General features: G+C 42.5%; 1 protein-coding gene and 1 long non-coding RNA gene across 4 annotated transcripts; one reads left to right on the top strand and one right to left on the bottom strand.

The window, feature by feature from the left end:
• Positions 1–607: 607 nt before the first annotated feature.
• On the bottom strand, positions 608–3,661 carry LOC124691271. Of its 3 annotated transcripts, none has more exons than XR_006998889.1 (3): positions 3,264–3,661; positions 1,801–3,128; positions 608–1,439 (listed from the first exon to the last, which is right to left on the bottom strand). It is a non-coding gene; the product is annotated as an uncharacterized LOC124691271 (long non-coding RNA). The 3 variants fall into 3 exon arrangements; XR_006998887.1 differs by having other exon boundaries at positions 608–1,872; positions 2,534–3,128; XR_006998888.1 differs by having other exon boundaries at positions 608–2,653; positions 2,724–3,128.
• Positions 3,662–7,212: 3,551 nt separating this feature from the next.
• Positions 7,213–7,467, top strand: LOC124685945. The gene has a single exon (XM_047219968.1). The coding sequence runs from the start codon at positions 7,213–7,215 to the stop codon at positions 7,465–7,467; it is 255 nt and encodes an 84-aa protein (XP_047075924.1).
• The last annotated feature ends 11,798 nt before the right edge of the window (positions 7,468–19,265 follow it).

Raw genomic sequence — 19,265 nt, 5'->3', positions numbered from 1 at the left:
TAGAGAAGCTATGTATATCTGAAACTTCCCAGACGACTCACACATGCGAGTCTTCGTCGTACTGTCCATTGGAGCCCTGCGTTATTATTTTCTTCTATCATAACTTGTCTCGCAATTTTTTTTGGAATGGTTCTCTAATGACTTTGACTGGGCTAGAAGGACAACAAGAAAACAAAATGCTGATGTGAAACAAAGACTTGACTCCTTGACTTCAACCTTGTTTGGCAGCTAAGTTTTTCTAAACCTAAGTATTCTAAAACGCAGTAGTTACTTTCCTGGTCAACAGATACTACAGTTCAAATAAACCACGGGCGGTTTCTCCGTATATTGAATAAAAGAGAGGTCCCGATCGACCTCTCTTATTAAAACTGTATAAGAAAGCTGCAGTATTGTTGACATTATCTATATAAAACTGCAGCTTTAGATAAAGCCATTCACAAAAAAAAAGAGATAAAGCCAAACACCTCAAAGTATTGTGAACTATGCCACTATGGTATTTTCAGAAACCATGGTATTCTTAGAATACTTTAAGGCTACTTAAAAAAATCAATCAAACGAAGTCCTTCCGTTAGAGATGCAAGTGGGTTAATGTTAAGGTACCACTAGACCATAACAGCGCGCGTTGCCGCGCCCGTCCATTTTGATGATAGACACAAACATAGAGATTAAAGTTGCATTTATTTTAAGTGATAGTTTCTCGATAGTTGATTTAAACATAGAATGATTTCAAATAAACACTAAATACCAAGTAGTAGAGTATATGAGAAATTCTCCTAACAATACATTTGTTGAAGGCGCAAAATTATACCATGAATTAATTTGGTAAATTCCAAATGATATAGGACTAATAAATGAAGCATGACTAAATATTATGAAGAGACATGTCTTGTATCTTCCATAATCCTTTATGATATGATTAATTCTTACATTTGTTACCTTAAAACTTAAATTTTAATCAAATGTTATGTGTTCGCTCAAACTTGTCCTACCCAGTGAATAAAACATCAGCTACAATTGATAGTAACTCAAAATGTTGCATGTTCATAGGGAATTCACGAAACTTTACATACACTGATACACATAAACATGCAAGTCGTTAAAATACTTAGATATTTAGAAAATATAAACAGTTTAGCAAACTTCATTTTTTCACATAGGCTATTCTTCTAACACAACTTATACAATTTGAGAGGATACAAAATCATTACAAACATCAAAGTCACCAATAAGTGCTCGTAATTTAAGAATAGCATAGGAAACTTAAAAAATATAACGAATTGAACTTCAAGAACATGTCGTTGTATAGTATTTGAGCAAATGAAATAAGCAATTAAATCCATGACAAAATGGGCTCATATAGTAAAAAACTTAACTATGTATTGGATATTTACTCCAATATCCATGAGAAGTGTAATCTCGGTCTGGTTAAATAAGTCAGCCTGCAATACATGCTTCATTAGATGGAGATTTGCTCATTTTGATTTGACATGTATGTGCTGAGTAGTACGATCTTCCAAACCACACAAAGTTGCTTGCAAATAAACACGAATATGTAATCAGCTTTGCATTCAAAGGACTTCTTATATTATAGGGACGAATGCATATGTATTTGGCACATACAGAAGCAACAACTCAAAAAGTAGACCAATTGATTTTTGTGTATGTTTGGATATTTCATTGTATATCATCCTAGTGCATTGCTGTGCTATCCTTTATACTGCAAATGATGTTTCTCTTGCACAACCATAAAAATAATAAGAAAACATTTATGCAACTTAACAGGGAATTATTGAAATATACCAAATACCAAATGCAGAAAAGTAAATCTTTCCTTGTCACGGTAGTTAGAATATACTCCCTGCCCAATATTTACTGCAAGAATCAAGTCGATAAATACAAAACAAAGACAAAAGATAGAAAGGTATCTGACTAAGAAGTTTTTTCACAACTTTAGTCCCCACTTTTATTTGCTTCTCTCGGTCCCTATAAATAAATAAATTTTTAACAGGAAACTCCTACATGATAGAAATATTTGATGTACCTGATGGATTGGACAAATAAATCGAAAGGGAGAACTATTGAGCTATTTCTAAGATTACCTTCCAATAACTTCATATAAGGAGTCTTATAACAAATATCGTTTCTCGTTTGCCAGATTTAAGAATGAGTTGGAACAACAATATTAATGCATCCACAAAGAGATAAAAAATATCAGTTATAATTTAAAGTTTATGCTTAATGCACATATTTAACCTTCCTAACAAAAGAGTAGAAGTAGTGTCAGTAACATAATGACCAAGAGATATATCCAAATTAGCGATAATTAATATGAATGGGAGGGAGTATATAACTTGTGGAACAAAGTCACATATCTAACCTTCCTATTACAGATGTGAAATAACTAAAATGTGAAATTTTGTAGAACAAAGTTGATCACTTAACTTCACAGGATACTATGAAGATTAGTAGATAGGAATATGACAACAGGTTAGATATTCCTATTAACAATGTACAAAAGTGAAGTTCACCAAACCTTGAGTTGCTGCTGAAGTAGCTGAAGACTTCTTGGTGCTTAATTCAGCTGAATATTGATTGATAGAAGATTCATTTGGATTTGAATTTAATTTGTAGTCAAGGAAGCGACACTGATATTCTGCTGCATAGTATAATTAGGTCTGGACGCACCTACCAAAGTTGATTAAAATGATCATATTGTTATCTACCTTCTCAGGTGCAGGTTCTGATTTAATTGATCGTACTGTAATCGACATTCTTAGGTGCAGGTTCTGGTGTTGGTGCCTCACATATGCACAAAGATAAAGCACACTTGCTCTCCATAACGGTAGCAGCACTTCGACCTGCTGAATTTTCTGTAGGCGACGAAGCAACATTTTTATTCAAATTTAGCTCTGGAAAGGAGTCTCCAGCACTCGAAGCACTCCCCAGCACACTCTCAACACCGCACCTCACACAGGAAATTATTAATTTATGCAATATGTTGCTTAAATCTAAATAAAACGTGAATAAATACAAAAACAGAAAAAATGGCAACCGAGCTACGTGGACGATTTGTTGAAGCACTCGTACAAGACCTTTGCACCCGTGCACATCCCGTACTGAGACAGGGCCTGGAACCAACCGAGCAAAGAGTTTAATGAAAATTCTAGAGCACAGATGACATACACATAAACCTCTTCTGTTGTATATTCATAGCAACCAGAAAAATAAGTATAAACACAGGCAAGGAAGGACAGGATACGTACGCGTCGTCGGGAAAAGTGCTATTCACTCCTGGAACGGAAGTGGCATCTTCATGGCCTTATCCCCGTGGCTGTGGCCATGACCCTGATCCCGATCAGATCAGTTGCGAGCAGTTCCTGCAGAGAAAGAGCACAACCGGCTTAGACGGCTGTCCGCCAGTGGATCCAGTTTAGATGGCGCCGTCGCTAATACAGATGGATCCAGTTCATGGTGTAGTGAGTGGATCCAGTTCAGATGGCACAGCCGCTGGATGTAGAATTTTGCGGCACACTATGGTTTTCTCTCGAAGCATATTGCCCCTTCACATCTCCCTTCCACATCATACAACGGCGCACCCAAGTTTCTCCCCGATTGGGAGCCGGGAGCGGATTGCAGCATGGTGGTGAGGGCTGAAAGGTGCGAGCAGTGGATGGGAGGCACGGTGGAGAGAAGAGAAGCAGACGCATGGACTTCTCGGGTTGGGCCTGCATCAGACACATTGCAGGCCCGTCTGACGGATCCCATGGTTTGTCAGCCCGATTAACCAGAGGGCACCGAATTCGGCCTGCGGAGTAGCAGCCCTGTAACGGTGGGCTGGCCCATCCGACGCGAACGGGTGGCGAGAACTGGTTTCAGCAACGTTTCGGTGATGTTGGGACGATCTGGAGCGTTAACGAGCTGGATCGGACGGCAAAGGACGCCCAAAACGCTGTGGTGAGTCCTAGCTAGGTGAGTTTTACTGTTACTTAATTTACCCCATTTTGTCAGAAAAGATGAACTAAAATGATGATGTCACTAGAAAAGTTAGTTCTTTGTTGAACTAAATAGGGTAGAGGATATGCTAACCGTGACCAACTTGCATCTATACCTTACATATGTCTGCAGTTTCATCGTTCAATTCAAATACTTCCTCATATTCATATTACTTGTGGCTGATTTTATTGTATCTAGATACATTTTAGTGCGTCTGTTCACTTGTTTCAGCAGATATTAATATGGGTTGGAGTGAGTATGAGTGAGTCGTTGAACTATATTGTCTACCCTTCTCTAGAAGTTTGGAATTTAAAGTGAAATGGTTGTCATGGTTCTGTCGACGAGTACCCCAAGAGGGGTGTAAGGCGGGGAGAGTCTGGGAAGGTGTGAGACAAGTTACCTAGGTTTAGATCTCACAACGACAGCGAGATCCTACGTCCTGCTATGAATCACTATAATGACAACAAGTGTGGGGTTACAATGATGTTTATTGTGATCTGCCCTAAGTACGGGAGAGTCCAAATATGTGTTGGTAAAATAACCCTAGACTAACTTGCATAGCAAATGTCTTGTTCTCCATGGCTCCACCTTGTCTAAGACGGCGGTAGTCCGCCTAACTTCGTTTGGGTTAGACCTCCACTTGGTTCTATCAGCAACTAGCCGCTCGGTCATGCCATGGGCCTGACCACCATATTTTGGCCGCCCGGTCTTGCCGGTATGAGACTATATCGTGGGTATACCTACTTAGCGTATCCCCAACAATAGCTCTTGGAGTTTCTTCGCGATCTTTATTTTTCTCCATCTAGCTCGTATTGTAATTATTTATCCCCGTCTTCAACCTTCAAAGCGGTTACATGAACGACCTTAAAAAGCTCCAAAAACTGGTCTTTATCTGCCTTGACCTTAGGCAGATCTTCAACTTTTATAATCATGCGGCATTTTATTACTTTACTAAAGTTTTAAGTTTTACAAATGCTAAATATATTATAAAATGCTAAGTATAAAAAACATTTGCACGCGCGCACTCCACAAGCACATACATACAGCACATGCTAAACAGTGACTCATGTAACTTGGAATCGGATGAAGCCTGGTGACCGGGTGTATACGTGAGCACCCATCCGATGGTTGACACGTGTCACATCTAGCAATCCACTGTTACAATCATTGTTGGGTTAGCAAACCACATCAGCACTAACAACACTTCCAAATCACGTAGGACCCACCTTTTTGAATTCAAATAGTGGGCCAGATGCACTTTCAAATCACGTAGGACCCACGCCAAGTATGCTTAGCGATGGATAAGACAACGTCAAGGCAACATATCCAATTAACGAGAACCGGATCTCAACGCAGATCGTGTGGCATCTAGAGGGTGCTCACGTATACACCTAGTCACCAAATCCCCTCTCAACTTGGAATACATGAGGAAGTTATTGTTGGTATTTGCCATAATCATCATCTAGTCGCACCCACAACGGTTTTTCACATTTGCCCATTGTTTTTGGTTAAGATTCAAAATTTGAAACTTAGGACCAAATCTAATTATATTTTTATTTTTTATAGATTATAAATGGACATATCTTAGTTTTGAACTTCACATACCGTACCTACATAATATCTAAGTCAATGATATTTTCAAACTACAAAATTAAGATTTTTCATACTTTTTCTGGCAGATATTCCCTTCTCTCTCCTGATCGACTGCCAATTTAGGTTTAGGCGTGCCTGAGTTTTGAAATCTTCTCCCATTGGTAATTCGCTATTACCCACAACATGATCTACTGGTGTTGAAGACACACACATCATCAAACCTTGAGTTCGATCGCTTAGTTGGATGGGATATTAATATCTCAAACCAAATAGCAAGAAAATTAATTGAATTTTTGGGATAAGTATATGGAAGTAGTTTGTTTTACATCAAAAATTTGAACTTTGCGTTCAAAATCGTCGAAACCGAGTGTTAAAATTCTGAATAGAGAATTTGACTGCGACTAGTGCAAGAGCGACCACACGGAAGGGTGCAACCACAATGCGAACGATGTGCGGGAGGCGTGTGCGCAATGCGAGAGGACACCATGTGGCATGCATACATGTGCAGCGTCTCGCGTGGATGGGTAAGATACCGAGCTACCTTGCGCTTGCAACGGTTTCTTCATAAATTCTTATAATTTAATTTCGCCTTTAGGCTCAAAAATAATAAAAAAGTAGTGCACCACTTACCGACACATACACTACTTATCTGAAGGTAGTGCCGTGCCTACCGACACAGTGCATTGACTACCGAAGGAGGTGCAATGCGAAAGAGAAGCCGGTGCAAGTACTGTTCTTGAACTCTATGTGCATTGTGATCAAAGGCAGTGGAACACGAAATACAAGCACTACATCAAAAAACCGCTCTTTGCACTTCGACCGAAAGTAGTGCTACGCAAAAGAGAAGGCAGTGCACGATCGGTGCACTACACTATAACCGCTATGTGCGCTTGGATCTAAGGCAGTGCTACGCGAAAAGAGAAAGCAATGCACGAGCCGTGCACTCACGGTACATCACCGCCCTACCGTGAATTGACAGTACAACACCCACGCACTGCAAAATTTTTGGTAGTTCAATCTAGACACATAAGTTAGTGCAATTTTGTTTTCATTGAAACCTACCTACATGGGGTCTAGATTTTATGATTTTGACTCGACTAGCAAAGCTGTAGAAGCGGATTTGACCTATCAGCCCGAGGAATGACGCGGAAAACGCTCCTAGGTTGGACGCCTTTTTACAGGTGTGTATGAAAAAACTTCAGAAGAGTATAGCGACGATCGAGGCCACAACGAGCCCACGACGTGGTTAGGAAGGACGGTGGATCCCGATCCGGGTCTTACAACAGCCCACGGTTTCACAGAAACATTGGCTTCAACATGAAACCAGTCAAAAACAATCTTAGTTTTCCTTGTGCAGCGGAGAGAGTGCAGTACAATTTTCAGCTTTCTTGTACTGCGACGTCTTGTCGCCGCCCCGCTTCGTTGGAAGCGAAGTCCAAAACCGGCGGCTTGGCCCCTCTGTTTTCCCTAGGCCGCTCCTCCGTTTCGCCGCCTGTTTGGCGCCTCCGATCGCGTATAAAAGTGACTATCTCCCCGCAGAGACCAGCGACGAGACCACATTCACGTTAGCAGTAAACCAAGTGCAGAGAGGAAGAAGGCCGGCAAGAGCAGGAGATAGTGGCTGCGATGGCATCGGCGGCGAGCAGGAAGGCACCGTCGCTGGTGGTGGCGGCGAGCGTGGGCGCCGTGGAGGCGCTCAAGGACCAGGCGGGCCTCTGCCGCTGGGGCTACCCGCTCCGCTCGCTCTACCGCAGCGCCGCCGCCGCGCCCACCGTCCGCGCGCTATCCGCCTCGCTCCGTGAGGCCCGGTCGGCGTCGTCGGCGGCGGAGGACACGAAGCTGCGCAAGACCCACCACCTCGTCTGCTGGGGGCCCAACTGATCAGTCCCTTCTTCTCCGCAGCATCGGATAGTATAGTACGCCAGTGCGTGCGTACCTGGTGAAAATGCTCGTAACAATGGATTTGCGTATTGGGATGACATCGGGAAAAAAATAGAGTTTTGTTAGACGCTAGAGAAAGCAGAGGCGTCACTGCGTGCAGCGCCGGTGAACCTGCAGCCACGGCCGGACGGTTGGTTCATCAACGCTGCACTCAATGGTGCCTTTGCGTCTCTTCCTCCTCTTCGTCTTCCTTCTTACCATGTCTTCGCGGCATCTTAGCAGAGTGGCTAGCTATCTTCCATGGATTAGCTTTTGAGACAAGAGATCCCCTTTTGTAGTACTACGAGGTGAGCAAGGCGATGGCGCCGGTTGTACTGCTCGCGAGAACTCACCAACGTTGTTGTTGTTGTAGTACTACTACATGGGCAGCATCTCACTTTCAGATCGTACTATGTGTGCGTTTAGTACTTCCCTCCCCGGCTTCTCCTTTTCTAATCTCATCCGAATCTTCAATCGGCCACAGAAGATCGATGACCTCGATCGGGCCGGCGATAGAATGCCTACTGCGTACGGGGTGACCGTAATCACTAACGAAACGTAAGCTGACAGCAAAATCAAATGGACGAAGCCCATACACAGAGTGGTACGAGCTGTACTACTACCGTTAATGGACTGAAATCGTACTAGCAGCTGAATCAGTACCAAAACCGTACTAGGATCGGATGGCATGGCAGTACGATATATAGTACTACCTCTCTCAGCTAGCCTGAACAGGAGCACCAGAAAAAACTATAACAAAACTGAAGACTCACCATTTGGCAATCGGGCACGGATCATGTGGCTTAAGTCAGTTAACTTCGAGTCATTGACAGGTGGGGCATCACATGGAGGGTCCACTTCTAAGCGACTCAGAGTCACTCTAACTTAAGTTAGAAGAATTTGAGGGAATTTGCAGAATGTTTCTGAATAACATTTTTTTTCTTGAGTAAAGATGGAAACACGTCATTTTCATTCAGAAGAAGGGGTTATCATAGGGATCAACTTTTTTTTTTTTTGCAAAGCTCGTGCTTTCATAGACCTTCAAGATTGATATGTTTTTCTAAGTGAAACACAAAAAAGACTGAGATTAAACGATACTTGTTCAGTATTATGGGTAGCATGGTTCATTTAACTATACCATGTTATCCCTTCGGGGGTTTACACTATTTTGAAATTTTATTTGCAAAATATGAGTACCATACCTCAACTACATGAAACTCGCCTTACATGGCCAACCATATGAATGTTGAGGAAACCAATCATGGAGTCTCAAAGGCCGCTTCATGATAGCCATTTGACACCCCAAAATACATCCATGACACTAGGACCACCACAACCAACCCCCACACCATAATGCTTCGAGGAAGAGATGATCTAGAAGCACACCCATCATTTAGCAACATTTGCATCTGCATCGACCTACATCCTGCCTCAAAAGCCTATTGCCCCACAATAGGTCCAAAATCGTCGCTCACCGCCAATTATCCTCAATACCAAGAGCTAGGGAGGGCCATTTTCTCACCCTTCTACATCGAAGGTATCTACCGGCTACCAAAATATTGGCTCCAAGAATGAAATAGACGCCATGGTGTCGCCGCCACATGGTCTATTGAACTAAACCAAGGGTTGCCTCCGGAGCTTAATGGGGTGGTAGGCATGGTCAAAGGCTACTAGGATGCCTCCACGGAGGGTGCAAGATGGAGATTTGTAGTCGTAGACTTTAGCCTAGGGTTTGGTATCAAATCTACAATGGGTTCCTTGTAGTCTATTGTGCCGTCTCGAGGTATACTTTACTTACGAGAACATGAAATCTCATATAATGCTTGATGGAGACGGTGTGTTGATCGGTGTCGAGGAGGCATCATCCATGTCAAGAGGTGTTTTTTGTGTGCGACAAGATGACGCGGTGACCGGCACTGTGATGATATCATTCAAAACAAGATGTTGTGCGGTGATCGGCGTTGTGATGGCGTCATCCACGACAAGGAAAAGTCTTCATGCAGCAAGTGGTTGCGGGTGATCCGCAGTTCCATGGTGAAGTATGGAGAAACAAGAAAGGGTGATAGTACATACAAGAAGAGGATCTCAACGGATTCAGCTCCAACAGGACCTCGCCTTGCGGCATGGAATAATGCTCTCCTAGAGCGGTTGGATATGGTCGTATTGATGCAATGGAAGGACGAGTTCCGCGGGAACTTATGTGAGAATGGCAAATTCTTTGTAGATTCCATGTGGAGAGCATTTATACATTGAGATAAGCCAGTTGACTATGACAAAAATATGTATAAAATAAAGATGCCTCCTAAAAAGTGGGGCACCTTAGCAAAGGTGTCGTCCTTACAAAGGATAACCTCACACAGTGTAATTGTCACTAAAACTTAAATTGTTTCTTACGTTATCATGATGAGACAATTAAACACACAATTTTCTAATGCGAGTTCACATGTTCTTGTATGGCCAATTTGTACTCACCATGTAGTGTTGCAACTTCTTTACCAACTGGTCACAAGTAAAAGATTATGTTTGGGTGGGAGAAATTGCCTTATTATGGCCGCGTCAGCTATATATACGAACGACTTGGTTTTAATGGTAAGAATACTTCCGCTCTCCTTTGCAGGTCATTTACCGGTGTACCTATTTACTCCAACTTGTTGTTATCTCTGGAGAATTGGGTGAACAAAGACTTATTTACAAAGGTGTGCGATGGTTCGAGAGGATGGTGGGAAATCTGCTTTCGACATGGGTGATGGCTTAGTCTACGAAAGCACCATCACCATAGGCATTCTACAAGGCTTCCATAAATCTGTTGTACCGCGTTCCATTTTGCATTTTTATTATGCGGCTATATGTATCCTAACTATGCTCTGGCTGGATATGAACTTGCCTGGTTTTTATCCCCTTGATGCTTCTGAATTTAATAAAACACTCCTTATTGGGGAAAAAACTCCGTCTAAGTGCCTCCTTGGCTGCCCGTCGTGCTCATAGTATATCTACTTATCGTAGGCTTTAAAATATGCAACCATATACTTCAGACCAGTGATATTCAATTGGTAGCATCTTAAGTTTAGATAATGTAATGGTTGTTTTTAGTATCTAGAAAGAAAATCCTTGTCCAGCTGATAAGTTTTCCTAATGTAAGGAGACAAAAAATTCTGATATTACTGTAGTAGCTAGATTGATAATATGTTTGCCAATACAAAGAACGTAACTGAAGCTTAAACTTGCAACATGAGCTTCCTGAGGTTTAGCTTGGATCAGGAAACAGACAATAAGCGTCCACACTTCATTAACCACTGACCACTGAATTTAAGTTGTTTCGTATTTTCAGTGTTCCAACTGTGGAGGTGCTCAAGCTCGTGCCGCTGGGCAGCCTACTCCGCTCGCTCTAGCACCGGCCCGTCTCGCTCTCCAAGATGGCCGCAGAATTGTCGTTGCAGTGGCGGAGGACAAGAAGTCGCACAAGGCCCTTTATAAGCAGAGGTACGCAGCTGATGTACCTGATCAAAATTCTTGCGATGATGGATTAGGGATCATGAAAAAATGTTCTCTCTCACCAAGAAAGCAGAGGTTTCATTGCGTCCAGCGGTGGTGAACCGTTCAAGCAGCCCTGGAGAACGGGCCATGGCCTGTACGGATCATCAACGCTGGACTCGATGATGCCTGCGTCTCATCCTCCCTCTCATCTCGTTGCATCTTGGAATATCTGCTGCTTAACTACACTGATCCCCCTTTTGTAGGCGACGGAGTGGTGACGCCGGTGTGTAGTGCTGTTGAGAACATGCTGGCGAGCATATGTTTTTGTTGTACTACCACATCGCACTCTCGGATTGTACTTCCCTTGTGTATCGTCTGAATATCACTTAAATCGGTCAATGACCAAATAGTATGCTAAGCTAAACTGAAAGTTGTGGAGTAGTACCAAAATCAGATGGACATGAACTGTACTACTGCTAAGCTAAAACGATAGTAGTAGTACCGGATCAGACATCAGTAGCCAGTAGCAGTACGGTAGTACTACCACTTCGTGCCTTCGCGCTGACTCCAACTAAATCCGCGCTGTCTCAAACTAAACTAACGGATTAGCGTATCAAGTACAGTAATAAACTTATCGCAAAAAAAAGTACAGTAATAAAATAAAAACTAAGGACGCGGCTAGGCAGCACTCGCCCATTTACTCCTTCCTTTTGGATATGTAGGATATGTAAGATGTTGAAGTATTTTCTTTCATTCACCTACTTTAAAGCATTTCCAGTCGCGTCTCCCAAACCGTCCCCGAACCGTGTCAGATCGAGCGTTTGGGGACGTGTTTGTTCGTGCCGTGTTTGGGGATGTCGCTCCCCAGTCACGTCCCCCAAACGCCGCCCCCAAACATTAAAAATAGTTTAAATAGATAAAAGAAAACTCTTTACTAATATTCAAATCGGTTCAACATAAACAAATTACATATAAAACTTCGAAAAAACATAATTAAATTACATATAAATTATTTTAAACTACTTCATCTTCTTCGATGATGGCCCCGCCTCGTTGTCGTCATCACGGTGGCGCTTCCTGCTCGTCACCTCTTTCAAAGAGGCGGTGTCGGCCGACGCGTCGGAGGAACTAGTGTCCTCCTCGTCGTCGCCGGTGCTCGCTGGCTGCACCTTGGCCTTGGCCTTCGCTTTCGCGTCCGCGTCCGCCTCCACTTTCGCTCGGGCCGTCGCCGCTGCCTCCTCTGACCCTTCCTCCTCCGCGTCCTACTCCACACCCAGCCATTCCTCCGCGCTATCAACTGGCGGCGGGGAATCGTCGCCGCTGCTGGGCGTCTGGGTTCTGTCCCACCAATGGCACCATCCAGCAAGCTTGCCCTCGCTGGAGGTGTCGGATGGAAGCTCGGAGATGTAGCTCATCGTCGCTGGAGGTGTCCGATGGAAGCTTGGATGAATGGCGGCCGGTTGAAGATCCGAAAGAGCCGACCAACGGGTCTTATTGAGCGCGGATGAACGGCGGCGCAGAAGTCGAAGAGAGCGGCGGTTGCTCTTCCGAGGAGTCCGCGCTCCATTCCGGTGGTTGGCGCGTTGGTCGACGCGGTTGCCAATGCGACGGTTCCGCTTCCCGGTAACTGCACCGTCGCTACGTAGGCGGCGGTTGAGCATCCGAGCCGGTGACGCATCGGGCCCGTGCCTCCTTGATACGTCTCAAACGTATCTATAATTTCTTATGTTCCATGCTACTTTTATGATGATACTCACATGTTTTATACACATTATATGTCATTATTATGCATTTTCCGGCACTAACCTATTAACGAGATGCCGAAGTACCAGTTCCTGTTTTCTGCTGTTTTTGGTTTCAGAAATCCTAGTAAGGAAATATTCTCGTAATTGGACGAAATCAAGGCCCACGATCTTATATTTCCACGAAGCTTCCAGAACACCAGAGAGGCACCGCAGGGGAGGCCCGGGGCCTCCACACATGGTGGCGGCGCGGCCGCGAGGGAGGGCGCGCCCCCCTGGTGTGTGGGTCCCCCAGATCCCTTCCGACTCCGTTTCTTCGCCTATATAAGTCGTCGTAACCTAAAACTTCGATACGAATAAGCCACGGGACGAGAAAAGTTCCAAAGCCGCCGCCATCGCGAAGCCAAGATTCGGGGGACAGAAGTCTCTGTTCCGGCACGCCGCCGGGACGGGGAGTTGCCCCCGGAAGGCATCTCCATCGGCACCACCGCCATCTTCATCGCCATCGTTGTCTCCTATGATGAGGAGGGAGTAGTTCTCCATCGAGGCTAAGGGCTGTACCGGTAGCTATGTGGTTCATCTCTCTCTCCCATGTGATCTTTATGTGATCATGAGCTTTGTGATCTAGTTGAATATCATCTATGTGCTACTCTAGTGATGTTATTAAAGTAGTCTATTCCTCCTTCATGATGTAATGGTGACAGTGTATGCATCATGTAGTACTTGGTATAAGCTATAATTGTGATCTCTTGTAGATTATGAAGTTAACTATTACTATGATAGTATTGATGCGATCTATTCCTCCTTTCATAGCTCGACGGTGACGAGTGTGCATGCTATGTTAGTACTCGGTATAATTGCAATGGTCTATTATGCACTCTAAGGTTACTTAAATATGAACACCGAATGTTGTGGCGCTTGTTAACTCCGGCTTGAGGGAGCTCTTGTAGCCTACACAATGAATGGTGTTTGTCATCCAACAAGAGAGTGTAGAGAAAGTAGTATTTGTTTATTCAGTTTTGTGATCAATGTTGAGAGTGTCCACTAGTGAAACTATGATCCCTAGGCCTTGTTTCCGAATAAGTTACACCACAGAGAATTGCTTCCCACGCCAGCAAGCTATTTTCTGGCACCGCTTGTTTACTGTTTTACTGCATCTTTACTTCCTGCAATATTACCACCATCTATACCACATGCGTTTTAATATCTCTTCGCCGAACTAGTGCGCCTATACATCTGACAAGTGTATTAGGTGTGTTGGGGACACAAGAGACTTCTTGTATCTTAATTGCAGGGTTGCTTGAGAGGGATATCTTTGTCCTCTACCTCCCCGAGTTCGATAAACCTTGGGTGATTCACTTAAGGGAAACTTGCTGCTGTTCTACAAACCTCTGCTCTTGGAGGCCCAACACTGTCTACAGGAATAGAAGCGTGCGTAGACATCAAGCTATTTTCTGGCGCCGTTGCCGGGGAGGTAAGGTAAAAGGCACTCACACTCCGGACCCCGGCAACTAAGCTATTTTCTGGCGCCGTTGCCGGGGAGGTAAGGTAAAAGGCACTCACACTCCGGACCTCGGCAACCAAGCTATTTTCTGGCGCCGTTGCCGGGGAGGTAAGGTAAAAGGTATTCACATCCTCCGACTACTAAGCTATTTCCTAGCACTGTTGCCGGTGTGTGAGTGCTCGAAGGTATTTCCTTTAGATCCTGCAATTATATCTTTTTGTTTCTTGTTTTCACTAGTTAGGCTTAATGAAAAACAACAATAAAATGAGAGATCTTTATGAACTTTATCTTGAGTTAGGACATGAGGTGTTTGAAGAGAAAATTAAAAAAACCCATGGAACTTTATATGCATGCTAATGGAAATGTTATTAGTATGAATGCTTTGAACACCATTGTAGCTAATGCTATGGAAAATTCTAAGCTTGGGGAAGCTGGTTTTGAGGAGCATGACATTTTTAGTCCCCCAAGTTCTGAGGAGAAAATTTTCTTTGATGATACTTTACCTCCTATTTATGATGATTATAATGATAGTGGTATTTTGGTGCCACCTACTATGGAGGATAAAGGTTATTATGATTATACCATGCCTATAATTTATGATGATTACAATGATGGTTATGGTAGTTTTACTCCCACTATTACTAATAAAATTGATTATGCTTATGTGGAGAGTAATAATTTTATGCATGTAGCTCATGATAAGAATGTTTCATGTGATAGTTATATTGTTGAGTTTGTTCATGATGCTACTGAAAGTTATTATGAGAGAGGGAAACATGGTTATATGCATCTTAATAATATTAAGTTTCCCCTCTTTATGTTGAGAATCTTGAAGTTGCGCTTGTGTTGCCTTCCTATGCTTGTTGCATTATGCTTACATGACTTGTTTATTTACAAGATTCCTTTTCATAGGAAGTGGGTTAGACTTAAAAGTGTATCCTATTTGCTTCTTGATGCTCTCTTTTGCTTCAACTCTTATTTCTTATGTGAGCATCATTAAAATTACTGAGCCCATCTTAATGGCTATAAAGAAAGCACTTCTTGGGAGATAACCCATGTGTTTACTTTGCTACTGTTTTGTTGTGTCTTGGAAGTTGTTACTACTGTAGCAACCTCTCCTTATCTTTATTTTATTGCATTGTTGTGCCAAGTAAAATCTTTGATAGTAAGGTTGATACTAGATTTGGATTACTGCGCAGAAACAGATTTCTTACTGTCACGAAATTGAGTAGCCCCGTCTGTAGGTAACTCAGAAAAATCTGCCAATTTACGTGCGTGATCCTCAGATATGTACGCAACTTTCATTCAATTTGAGCTTTTTCATCTGAGCAAGTTAAGTGCCCCAGAAAAATTCGTCTTTACGGACTGTTCTGTTTTGACAGATTCTACCTTTTATTTCGCATTGCCTATTTTGCTATGCTTGATGGATTTCTTTGTTCCATTAACTTTCAGTAGCTTTGTGCAATGTCCAGAAGTGTTAAGAATGATTATGTCACCTCTGAATATATGAATTTTCAAATTATGCACTAACCCTCTAATGAGTTTGTTTCGAGTTTGGTGTGGAGGAAGTTTTCAAGGATCAAGAGAGGAGGATGATACAATATGATCAAGAAGAGTGAAAAGTCTAAGCTTGGGGATGCCCCCGTGGTTCATCCCTGCATATTTCAAGAAGACTCAAGCATCTAAGCTTGGAGATGCCCAAGGCATCCCCTTCTTCATCGACAACTTATCGGGTCACCTCTAGTGAAACTATATTTTTATTCCGTCACATCTTATGTACTTTACTTGGAGCGTCTGTGTGCTTTTATTTTCGTTTTGTTATTTTCATTCTCTGAATAAATTCATGCTTGTGTGGGAGAGAGACACGCTCCGCTCTTTCATATGAACACTTGTGTTCTTAGTTCTATCTTTAATGTTCATGGCGAAGTTGAAAACCGCTTCGTTAATTGCTATTTGGTTGGAAAAAGGAAATGCTTCATGTGGTAATTGGTATATGGTCTTGAATAATTTGATACTTGGCAATTGTTGTGCTCATATAGATCATATTTAAGCTCTTGCATCATGTACTTTGCACCTATTAATGAAGAACTACATAGAGCTTGTTAAAATTTGGTTTGCATGATTGGTCTCTCTAAGTCTAGATATTTTCTGGTGAAGTGTTTGAACAACAAGGAAGACAGTGTAGAGTCTTATAATGCTTGCAATATGTTCTTATGTAAGATTTTCTGTACCGGTTCATACTTGTGTTTGCTTCAAACAACCTTGCTAGCCTAAGCCTTGTACTGAGAGGAAATACTTCTCGTGCATCCAAATCCTTGAGCCAAAAACTATGACATTTGTGTCCACCATACCGACCTACTACATGGTATTTCTCTGCCATTCCAAAGTACATTGCTTGAGTGCTACCTTTAAAATTTCATTCCTTGTCTTTGCAATATATAGCTCATGGGAAAATAGCCTTAAAACTATTGTGGTATTGAATATGTTGCTATGTATCTTATTTCTTATAAGTTGCTTGTTGAGCGGTAACCATGTTTCTGGGGACGCCATCAACTTTTACACCTTTGTTGAATATCATGTGAGTTGCTATGCATGTTCGTCTTGTCTGAAGTAAGGGCGATTTATCATGATCAAATGGTTTGAGTATGCATATTGTTAGAGAAGAACATTGGGCCGCTAACTAAAGCCATGAATCATGGTGGAAGTTTCAGTTTCGACACCAATCCTCAATCTCTTATGAGAATATTATCTGTTGTTGAATGCTTATGCATTAAAGAGGAGTCCATTATCTGTTTTCTATGTTGTCCCGGTATGGATGTCTAAATTGAGAATAATCAAAAACGAGAAATCTAATGCGAACATTCTCCTTAGACCTTTGTACAGGCGGCATAGAGGTACCCCTTTGTGACACTTGGTTGAAACATATGTTATGCAATGATAATCCATGTAAATCCAAGCTAATTAGGACAAGGTGCGAGCACTATTGGTATTCTATGCATGAGGCATGCAACTTATAGGATGTCTTATACATAACGCATATGAATTATTACTACCGTTGACAAAATTGTTTCTATGTTTTCAAAATGAAAAGCTCTAGCACAAAAATAGTAATCAATGCTTCCCTCTGCGAAGGGCCATTCTTTTACTTTATGTTGAGTCAGTTTACCTACTTCCTTCCATCTTAGAAGCAAACACTTGTGTCAACTGTGCATTGACTCTTACATACTTACTTATTTGCATTCATCATATTACTTTGTGCTGACAATTATCATTGAGATATGCATGTTGAAAGTTGAAAGCAACTGCTGAAACTTAAATCTTTCTCTGTGTTGCTTCAATGCCTTTACTTTGAATTTATTGCTTTATGAGTTAACTCTTATGCAAGACTTTTTGATTCTTGTCTTGAAAGTACTATTCATGAAAAGTTTTTGTTATATGGTTCAGTTGTTTACTCATTGTCTTTACCATTGCTTTGAATCGCTTCATTCATCTCATATGATTTACAATAGTATGATCAAGATTATGATAGCATGTCACTTCAGAAATTATCTTTGTTATCGTTTACCTATTCGAGGGCAAGTAGGAACTAAGCTTGGGGATGCTTGATACGTCTCAAACGTATCTATAATTTCTTATGTTCCATGCTACTTTTATGATGATACTCACATGTTTTATACACATTATATGTCATTATTATGCATTTTCCGGCACTAACCTATTAACGAGATGCCGAAGTACCAATTCTTATTTTCTGCTGTTTTTGGTTTTAGAAATCCTACTAAGGAAATATTCTCGGAATTGGACAAAATCAAGGCCCACGATCTTATATTTCCACGAAGCTTCCAGATTACCGGAGAGGCACCAGAGGGGAGGCCCAGGGCCTCCACACATGGTGGCGGCGCGGCCAGAGGGGAGGGCGCGCCCCCCTGGTGTGTGGGTCCCCCAGATCCCTTCCGACTCCGTTTCTTCGCCTATATAAGTCGTCGTGACCTAAAACTTCGACACGAATAAGCCACGGGACGAGAAAAGTTCCAGAGCCGCCGCCATCGCGAAGCCAAGATTCGGGGGACAGAAGTCTCTGTTCCGGCACGCCACCGGGACGGGGAATTGCCCCCGGAAGGCATCTCCATCGACACCACCGCCATCTTCATCGCCATCGCTGTCTCCTATGATGAGGAGGGAGTAGTTCTCCATCGAGGCTAAGGGCTGTACCGGTAGCTATGTGGTTCATCTCTCTCTCCCATGTGATCTTTATGTGATCATGAGCTTTGTGATCTAGTTGAATATCATCTATGTGCTACTCTAGTGATGTTATTAAAGTAGTCTATTTCTCCTTCATGATGTAATGGTGACAGTGTGTGCATCATGTAGTACTTGGTATAAGCTATGATTGTGATCTCTTGTAGATTATGAAGTTAACTATTACTATGATAGTATTGATGCGATCTATTCCTCCTTTCATAGCCTGACGGTGACAGTGTGCATGCTATGTTAGTACTCGGTATAATTGCAATGGTCTATTATGCACTCTAAGGTTACTTAAATATGTACACCGAATGTTGTGGCGCTTGTTAACTCCGGCTTGAGGGAGCTCTTGTAGCCTACACAATGAATGGTGTTTGTCATCCAACAAGAGAGTGTAGAGAAAGTAGTATTTGTTTATTCAGTTATGTGATCAATGTTGAGAGTGTCCACTAGTGAAAGTATGATCCCTAGGCCTTGTTTCCGAATAATTTACACCACAGAGAATTGCTTCCCACGCCAGCAAGCTATTTTCTGGCACCGCTTGTTTAATGTTTTACTGTATCTTTACTTCCTGCAATATTACCACCATCTATACCACCTGCGTTTTAATATCTCTTCGCCGAACTAGTGCGCCTATACATCTGACAAGTGTATCAGGTGTGTTGGGGACACAAGAGACTTCTTGTATCTTAATTGCAGGGTTGCTTGAGAGGGATATCTTTGTCCTCTACCTCCCTGAGTTCGATAAACCTTGGGTGATTCACTTAAGGGAAACTTGCTGCTGTTCTACAAAC

This window comes from Lolium rigidum, chromosome 2 (assembly GCF_022539505.1).
Source record: "Lolium rigidum isolate FL_2022 chromosome 2, APGP_CSIRO_Lrig_0.1, whole genome shotgun sequence".
In the NCBI taxonomy this organism is placed as follows: domain Eukaryota; kingdom Viridiplantae; phylum Streptophyta; class Magnoliopsida; order Poales; family Poaceae; genus Lolium; species Lolium rigidum.
This window is presented reverse-complemented; position numbering and strand designations above follow the sequence as displayed.